Raw genomic sequence first — 10,034 nt, forward strand, 5'->3', positions numbered from 1 at the left:
ACACATTATATATCCAATCACCATACTTACAATAGCTATCCACCGTTCATCCACACCTAAAAAAACAAACAAAAGGGAATCACTTTAATTCAATGTAAACTATTTTTTTCCAGTTCTTCAGTGGTGTTTGCTCATGCAAAACATGTATTGCCTTTTTTTTTTTCATCTGGCAGATGGAAATCATATGTCTGATCACTTAAAACAGTGTTTCTCGTCCTCGTGACCCACTGCTCTGCACATTTTGTATGTCTCCCTTATTTAACACACCTGAACCAGATCATCAGCTCATTAGGAGAGACTCCATGAACTGAACTGAGTGTGTCAGATAAGAGAGACATACAAAATGTGCAGAGCAGTGGGTCACGAGGACTGGAGTTGAGAACCACTGACTTAAAAGTAACAGCACATCATAGATTAACTAACTTTGTATCACAGGTTTGAAAAAAAAATCCCAAATCCTGATCGTAAAAGTGATTCTGCACCAAAGACCGATTATCAGATTGATTATCATTTCTCAAAAAATAATGAATGCGGAAAGAATGTTGTGCGGCGTACGTGTTGGTGAGTCAGTTGATCTCCAGACCATTTGAGAGAAAGCTCTGGAGGAAGCATAGGAGTATTTTTCCCCGACCGAGGTATTCTGCAAAATGTAACAGAAAAAAAGGAAGACATGTTGAACACATCATGTCAAACAAATGCCTGCATAAGCAATAAAAAATAAGACATACCTCAATTTTCTCTCTTACAACCCAGCAGTCTTGGGGAAACTCTTCCATTCCAGATATGAAGTACTGAATGCAAGTGTTCCAGTGCCAAATGAGGACCATCATCAGGAAACCTGAGACAACCCTGCATAACTTCTTGACTTCTTCAAGCTGTACATCAGACAACTAAAATGATAGATAATAAAACATAAAGTATCCATAGAACAGTAAGGGTGTACAATATACAATCAAAAATGTCCTGTTGCTTGCTGGTTTATCATGTTATGACAGAGGAGGAAAAATGTGAGAAAATACTACAAAACATTTAATAAAAAATCCTTTCATCTTATTTTTAAATCTTATTATTAAAAACTATTTTAGGCTGTTTGGGGTTCTTAAGTTGCTATATTATTTTTTAGATTTTAGAACACAAAAGATGATATTTTGTAGAATGTTGGTAACCAGACAGTTGATGGCACCCATTGACTTCCATAGTAGGAAAAATAATACTATGGAAGTCAATAGGTGCTGCCAACTGTCTGGTTACCAACATTCTTTAAAATATCTTATTTTCTGTTCAACAGAAAAAAGAAACTCATACAGGTTTGGAACAACATGAGGGTGAGTCAATTATGACAAAGTTTTCCTTTTTGGGTGAACTATCCCTTTAAATGGTCAGGTCATAGATGGTTTTCTGAAAACCTAGAGAATAACAAGTCCTTCTTGATATAACATTTAATATGATAGCCTTTTTATTGGAGCCTTTATTTTTACGCATTTGTCAAGTCAAGCTTTGAAACAATGTTAAGTGCTACTGTACATAAATAATATCTTAAATTCCTTAAATATCTTAAAAACATGACGGTGAGTTGTGCTGAAACTTACACTTTCCAATTCAAACCAGAATCTCAGAAGCTTTGGCACACGGAGTAAACGGATCATACTGAAAATCCTCACAAACTTGAGTATCCGCACCAGCTTCGAAGCCACCAGTGAAGTAGTGTCAGCGTGATCAAAATGCTCCTGTGGTGAATTGGTTGTACTGTAAGAAGTATATCTACAATTTGATCAGTGTGAGTGATATTAACTGATGAATACAATTACCACAGTAATAATGATAACGTCGACCGGAAATGCAGCCATCACATCAGGAACAAACCAAGACCTGAAATAATCCTTTCTTATTAATTTAGGATCAAGGATGACCTAGACAGAAACAGGAATGCATTGTATCCATTTTTAATCGTATTTTAGAAAGGTAAAGCCATAATATAATAATATTAATATTACAGTATAGACATACAAGACAATGAAGGCATGTTCATACCTGACCGTCTTCACTGAAAATGCCCATTCGAAAATTTAGGCCAACATCAACACAAAACAGGAGGTCTGAGAATACATTGAAAGCCACCCAGTATTTGTGGGCACTTCCATGCATATCATCAGAAAATGCAATGTCCAGAGGAATCGTTACAAGGTTCACAAATGTTAAGACCACCATATACACAAGATAGTAGTGCCTAAAAGACAGAAAAAGGCAAATATTAACATTTCTTTTTTGATCACTGTGATGGCATTAATGGCACATTGACAGACACAAGAAGACATTACATCCTCATGCCAACATATGTATTTATTTAAATAAATAGTGATAATGCCAAAGAAGACTTTATACCTTGAATTACCATGCAAAAACATGAAATTAATAATACAAAATGTGTGCTACTAATGATACTATGTGATATGTACCATGTTGCAAGTGTACATTTTTTTTATTTTATCATTACATTTTATATTACTTATATTTATTTAAATGTAATTGCGTGTATTCAAAATGTGACTGTGAAATATGTATTTAAATTGTGTTTGATTTTATTAAGATATTACAAAACAATATTTGTACAGTGTAACGTTAATCAGTTATCGTCTGTCATTCATTTTAACGTTACTCTTAACCGTCCTAGAGATAAAAAGACGTCATAATATAGCTTATATAAATAACGTTATATATTTTTACGTTACAACGATCACACTTCTAATTAAGTCACCTTATGCTGATGCTGAATAATTAGAAACTGAATTACGTTAGCTTGGTTAATATGAAATATGGTGAGCGTAAGTTTCCAGGCTAGTGTAGTGAGTCTGTGTTAACGTTAACTTAACTTAACGTTACCTGAAGTTACTCTGTGGTTTCAAGACCCAGCCGTGGGTTTCACCTTCAGCTTCCTTTTTCTCTTCATTTTCGTTCCCTTCAACCCACGCTAATCGTCGTCTTCCTTTTTCGAGATCTTTAAGTTCCGTCCAGCTTGTTTTCCCCTGACCACTTGAGCTATTTTCCTTCATCATCGCGACTGAGAAACTGCCTGGTAAAAAACAGACCGCAGAAGTATTTGCTATTTGTTATTTGTTTCTGTTTGAATTTTAGAATGATGCGATTGCGAACCGCCGGTGACAGTCGAGCAGTGATGGCAAATTACTCTTTTTTAAAACTTCGTTCGTTCACTGGATTGTTTTCATTGGACTGATTGATTTGTTGCAATATATTAAGAAATTATCCTGAAATCGTAAGACATTTTCGTGGATAAATTTAAGTACACTCCAATGACAGCCATTAAACGCGCGCGCACACACACACACACACACACACACACACGCGGAGGACCAAACCTGCAGAAATTAAAAATTAATAAATTCATAAATAAATATGCAAAGAAATGTAAAAAAAACAAAAATAAATGACTATTTATACTTTTATTTCCCTATTTATGTATAATTCTATATTTTTCCACATTTATTTTTTCATTTATTTATTTATGGATTTATTTATTTCCACATTTATTTATGTATATATGTATTTATGTCTACATTTATTTATTTATACATTTATTTATTAATTGCTCATTAGCGCTGTATGCTAATGAGGGGGGCGTGTTTTACCTCAGACATAGCAATCGAGCTCAGAGTGGCAGTGCTGAAGCTTTTGAGGCCACAGTGACACTTTGTGGTGTGACCAAACAATATGCAAGAGGTTTGTGGACGTGACTTTACCAGGTCACGCAGGAAATAAATGACTTGGAGATGGGCAATATGGCCAAAATCGTATATCACGGTTTATGTCCTTTAATATCACCCTAACTGTATGTATAGTTTTACCATACATAGGCCTACTCTTTATTTTAATTGATCAGTTAAAATTAAGAACTTATAGGCTACATGAAAATGCATATAGCCTACTATTTGATAAGGTTTTTAAGGTACAATTTGACATTTTTTATTACAACCAAAAACAGTGTATAATAATACAAACAGGAACACATGCTGTTAAATAATGATAATAATTATTTTGTATTAATTTAATTATAAATCTATATAAATTATATTTTATTATTATCATTATTATTATTATTATTTATTGATATCATTATCACTGCTCAGTAATAATGATATCAATAAATAATAATAATAATAATAGCACTATTATTATTATTCATTTTTTTTTTATTAACAGTATGTGTACTTCTTTCTCTTTGTATTATTATAAGCTGTTTATTTTGTTCTAAAAGCTGTCATTATGAAAAACTCCTTGTCGGAAGTGGCGTGGCATCATATCTTCCACGGCGGCCGTGACGTGGCATTACGCAAGCGCAGAGTCGACAAGGTTTCTTGACACCAGACGAGCATCACAACGAAAAACTTTAGACATTAGGAGTAATCCCGTAGTTTTGGGTGATTTGTGTCCTTCATCATGGGTCTGACCATCTCGTCGATCTTTAGCAGGCTGTTTGGAAAGAAACAGATGAGAATTCTCATGGGTGAGTAACGTTATTGAGTCTCATGCTAGCTAAGCTAGCGGCGTTAGCCAACTTTCGCAATTCTGTCATTCCCCAGAAAATAACAGATGAAATAGAAAACTAAAACTGACTCCTGATTTTCTTTACAATGTATCTACATAGCTAAGTCAAGTGGGCATTTATATATAGGCTAAATAGTCTGCGATATACTCTCACAAGCTTTACATTTGAATAATTGTATGTGATAAATAATTTCAATGTAAGTTACTGTCAATTCATGAGCAGGAACGGATGAGCCACTGCCTGTTTACGTTTAGTATCATTTATCTTCGAGTGAAGTGTACATTATTTAATTGTGTAATGTAGTACAGTGTGTCTTTTTTCGTGCCTTATACTGTGAAATGTATGACTTAGTATAATTATACTCGAGTATAGGCTACTACTTTTACTTTTTAACTATCGTGAAGCCACCTCACGTTTTATTATGGCATTATACTTATACAGTTGTATTGTGTTGTGCTATTCAGTAATTTGTTAATGAAAATATTCAGTGCTCAAGAGTAAGACCTCTCACTTTTTGGGGGAAAAAGTACTTTTTGCTTCACTGAATATTCTAAAAATAATGAAAAGTGCTTTAATGTAATTCTTTCACATTCATAAATGCAGGTTTACTAATAAAAACTCAACTTTATGGTTTTGTTGAGTAAAGAAAGGCTCTAAATATAGACCTTATTACAATAAGAAAGCTTTAAATATATCTATATATATTATTACCCCCTGGCACATTTTGTGGACTTTTTTACACAATTTTTAGTATAGGTTTCCAACTTTCCATACTAGCATAGTAGAGTTACAGTTATGCTCTTGTTAATTATAGTGTAAAACTGATACACTGTAAAACCACAATAAAGAGAAGTATCGTTTAGTTCATATTAAATGTTATATTCCAGTATATTTAATAGAATAGTACAATGTACTTTATATTCTTGGCAATTTAAGGACATGACATGAGCTCTTTTGAGAGTTTTAAAGTGATGTGACTGCTGTTGAAAACCTCATTCCCATCATGCACTCTTGGTGTTTTACAGTGGGGCTGGATGCTGCCGGCAAAACCACAATATTGTACAAACTGAAACTTGGAGAAATAGTGACCACCATTCCAACCATAGGTAAGAGGACAGGACTGGTAAACATGTGACACCATTAGCTCATCTTTATGATCTCAGACAATTTATGAATTTGTGTTACTTTTATCTCCCTTTATGATATGTCAACATCCACTGGCTGTCCGTCATACTTGTGGTTTCTGTGATTGCCTGATTGTCCTGTCTTGCACCACTAAAGTGTTCTGCCAGTGTTTCACTAAAAAGCAGAACTGTTCAATTATTGTATGATGTGTATTTCTGAGCACTGTGTTTCTATTGGGCAGGTTTTAATGTGGAGACCGTTGAATACAAGAACATCTGCTTCACTGTGTGGGATGTCGGTGGCCAGGATAAGATTCGTCCTCTCTGGAGACACTATTTTCAGAACACACAGGTATGATCTTGATGTGCATTTGTATGAAATATTAATTCACTGCACACTTGCTTAGCTTACATACTATAAGAAACACTTACATAGTTTCTTATAGACTCATTTCTCTTTTTCCATTCGTTCTTTTGTCCTCAGGGTCTGATCTTTGTGGTGGACAGCAATGACAGAGAGAGAGTGGCAGAATCTGCAGAGGAGCTTTCTAAAATGGTAAGCATATATCAATGTGAGTGTCTCTAATGGCAGCAACGAATCAGGACATTTGTGGAAGTGTTATGTTGGCTTAATGTGGTTAAGTTGCCTCATCAGTGTCTTTTTTCTGTGCATATTTGCAGTTGCAGGAAGATGAACTGAGGGACGCTGTGCTGCTGGTTTTTGCAAACAAACAGGATCTGCCCAACGCCATGGCTGTCAGTGAACTCACAGACAAACTTGGGCTGCAGAGTCTACGCAGCAGAACGGTACGCACATGCACACTAATGAGACCAATGTGCTCCTTTACTCTTTAGTTTCGACATAGTCATACCTTTTATTAAACTGCACAAAATCTGAATAACATCTAAATAACATGTATACACTAACGTTCAAAAGTTTGGGGTCAGGAAGATTTTTAAAATAAATGTTTTTTTAAGTCTCTTATGCTCACCAAGGCTGCATTTATTTTGAAAATACAGTAAAAAGGTAATATTGTAAAATACTAAAATAAATACTATTGTAAAAAAAGAAATTAAATAACTGTTCATATATATATATATATATATTAGGGCTGGGTATTGACACAAATTTTACAATTCGATTCGATTTCGATTCACAAGCTTGCAATTCGATTCAATTACGATTCGATTCAATATTGATTATTTTGGATATCAGGTACAATACATTGCAATTTTTCTCAAGGAAAACAAATCTCTTAACTATTATTGTAAACTATGGGAGTCAGTTGTAGCCTATAGGCTTCATTAGCCTACTATAATATTGAAGGTAAAAATTAACTGATTTGTATACAAACACTTAAAATACACTTATTTATTTTTATAATAATAAAGTTATATGAAATTATATAAAAATTGAAATGGTGGCTGGCTGACATAAAAGAACTTTCCAGATTTATTCAAACATGCATTAAATATTGAAGAACATTAAAAATTATAATGTATATGTAATATGGTGCATATATTTAACAAAATGCTTCTCTCTAGAGTTAATTTTTCTAGCTGACTAACGAGTTTATGGTCACTGGATATGTTTTTTTTCTGAGGTAAATGTGACGTTAAATGACATTGTTTACTAACGTCTTTCCACGGTTGAAACACTGATTGAGCGATTCCATGTGTCATGATACGGACTTCGATAAGTTGTACTCTATCTTTTAACACACTTTCAGATGCTCATTCATGTTTATTTCGCGCTGTAACTGGGATTATTAAGGCGGAAGAGAAGATCATGTGCTTCTTTTGAGCTGCGCCAGAGCGATCTCACGCCACAGCACCAAACCGGTTTATGTTTTTGAATTTCGTAAGAAAATGGACGTAATTTGAAATCTGAGACTTTGTTTCATATCAGTAATAACAAAGCACAAAGATTATTGCGATTTGTTGGATGGGATGCACGCAACAATGTTCCATTTATTCATCAACTGAAAACAGGATGACTAATCGATTCTTGGGATTTAAGAATCGATATCGTTTCGTAAAAATGAGAATCGATTAAAATCGAGAAATCGATATTTTTTTTTACCCAGCCCTTATATTTATTTATTTATTTATTTATTTATTTTACTTAACATATCATTTATGCCTGTGATGGCAAATTTTCAGCATCATTACTCCAGTCTTCAGTGTCACATGATCCTTCAGAAATCATTCTAATATACTGGTTTGCTGCTCAAGAAACATTTAACAGTGGTGATGCTTAATGTTTTTGTGCAAACCACTGGATTTTTTCAGGATTCTATGATGAATAGAAAGTTCAAAAGAACAAAATATATTTGAAATGGTAATCTTTTGTAGCATAACTATCTTAACCATTAATTTAATTCATCCTTGCCAAGCATTTTTTCAGACCACTAACTTGTGAATAGTAGTGAACATGCTGGACAAAACTGGTGCTACTATCACATTATCTAGGTCTGTTAGTTTGACTTGGCTGGCGCGGAATAAGGTGTTTACATGACATTTAAAAAGATTAAGTAGAGTAAGCTGCATCAACCTACTTATAGGCAGTTTTATTTTTTACATTTTGGCTGATTTCCTCTGTCTGGGCTTCTTGCAGTGGTACGTTCAAGCGACCTGCGCTACACAGGGCACTGGACTCTACGAAGGACTGGACTGGTTATCCAATGAGCTCTCCAAGCGCTAGTGGGTCTGCTAGAGGCGAGATGAGGTGTATGAACCAATGGAAAGGCTAGAGACTCCTCTTAGAATTTTTAAGTGTGTGACAGAACTGGAAGCTGGGGAGAAACCATCAAACACTCTGCGCCTGTCTTAGCCTTTCTTTTTTACAATATTTTGTAGCGCAAGTTTATCTATTTCTTTTCTTCTTCTTTTTTTGTTTTAATTCCAACAAAAACAACTTTTAGTTTATTATTTTGCAAGAGGAAAAAATGTTTTGAAGGACCTTCCTTCACTCTGACTTTTCAGTTTTTCAGAAAGGCCTCATGCAAAACCAAAAACGCTGGAGTCCCTGATCAGTGAGCAGGGTTATTGGTTTTGCTTTAGTGTCCTTAACATCTGACCATCATGTTTTAGCATCTAGCTGAGAATTTCTGTTAAGGAGCTCACTGAAGAATCTGTGGGGTCAGTAATATTTCAGAACTGGTCTTTACATGTGGAGTCGTTGGGCAAATCAAAGCCATGCCTGTTCCATTAATCCTTATAGGTATGCAACGTTGTAAAATTTGTTAAATCACATTATCCGCTGTAGTGGCGTGGAGTCCTGTGGTCCTTCTGAACATTTTCCTTGTCTGCATGAGTTTACTTCATTCTGAATCTTGGTTGAAATTCCCCATATCAACAGCACATGGCATGCATGGCATGAAAAGGTTAACTTTCTTTTATTAGGTTAGTTTACTCCCCACAATCCATTGTTGTTTGTGGTAAATGTTTGAGCGACTGGTTTTACTCTCAGAGTCAAAGGGAACATTATGTTCTTCAGCCACAATGATGCAATGATAACATCTCTGAAGTTCTTTCCATTATAATTTAAAGTTGAAATTGATTGATGTGTTTTATGTTTGTCATGCCATGTGAAATGTTTTGCTCAGGCGTGTTTCTTGAGCTTATCATTATTTGTGTCTGAATCTGACTCCGAAATGCAAATTTAATGTATTGATGAATTCCATGTCTGGTTGAAATGGTATGCTTTCCTGAACTGAGGTGTAACAGATTAAATCTATTTTACCCTATTATCATGACAAATTTGTTTGTGTATTATATGTATGATATTGTTTTAGAATAAAACATAATCGTGAACATACTGTGTTGAATGTTATAAATCTATTTTGCTCTTTAAATTCAGGTGTCCCACTTTTTGGGAGCAAAATCATTTATGTATAAACATCCAAAAGTCTTTTTATGTTTATAGTAATTTTCTCAACAACACAAATCTGTAAATTTCTCAGTTGTATTTCATCTAAGTTGCATTAATGCATCAATCCAGCAGATGGCACCTGGAATTAACATCTTCAACCAACTTACTAAACTGTAACTAAAATATTTGAAAATGATATTGATAAAGAACACTAAAAAGTTAATATAAATAGCACTTTGTGTGCATTTACAATATTTGATATTTTGGTTTATGTTATAGATCACATCTATCAGTATGTATTTGCAGTAGAGAGAGAGAGAGAGAAATAAATCTTTCTAATTACTATACAGTACAGTTACATGAGTCATGTCGTCTGTGTATTGAAATATTTTTTCCTTGAACTGGAACTCTTTTGAAAGGATTTTCATGTTCTTGTTTATTTTTGAGAAGCAGTACAGTAAAATGCAACGCATTT

At 34.2% G+C, this 10,034-nt stretch overlaps 1 protein-coding gene across 1 annotated transcript; it reads left to right on the top strand.

The window, feature by feature from the left end:
* The first annotated feature begins 4,292 nt into the window (after window positions 1–4,292).
* LOC311290857 (ADP-ribosylation factor 4) lies at window positions 4,293–9,505 on the top strand. Its single transcript, XM_084409584.1, has 6 exons — window positions 4,293–4,519; window positions 5,587–5,667; window positions 5,928–6,037; window positions 6,170–6,241; window positions 6,367–6,492; window positions 8,303–9,505. Exons 1-6 carry the CDS (start codon window positions 4,453–4,455, stop codon window positions 8,387–8,389), a joined length of 543 nt encoding a protein of 180 aa, XP_084265710.1. The 5' UTR covers window positions 4,293–4,452; the 3' UTR covers window positions 8,390–9,505.
* The last annotated feature ends 529 nt before the right edge of the window (window positions 9,506–10,034 follow it).

The sequence above is a fragment of the Rutilus rutilus genome (assembly GCF_951802725.1).
Source record: "Rutilus rutilus genome assembly, chromosome: 5".
In the NCBI taxonomy this organism is placed as follows: Eukaryota; Metazoa; Chordata; class Actinopteri; order Cypriniformes; family Leuciscidae; genus Rutilus; species Rutilus rutilus.

What these genes read in the sequence shown, in the direction of transcription:
- LOC311290857 (XM_084409584.1), top strand. Translation starts at nt 4,453, where the DNA reads ATGGGTCTGACCATCTCGTCGATCTTTAGCAGGCTGTTTGGAAAGAAA. An exon ending in ACTATTTTCAGAACACACAG is followed by an intron (nt 6,038 to 6,169) that starts GTATGATCTTGA and finishes TTTTGTCCTCAG; the next exon opens with GGTCTGATCTTTGTGGTGGA. An exon ending in AGAGTCTACGCAGCAGAACG is followed by an intron (nt 6,493 to 8,302) that starts GTACGCACATGC and finishes GGCTTCTTGCAG; the next exon opens with TGGTACGTTCAAGCGACCTG.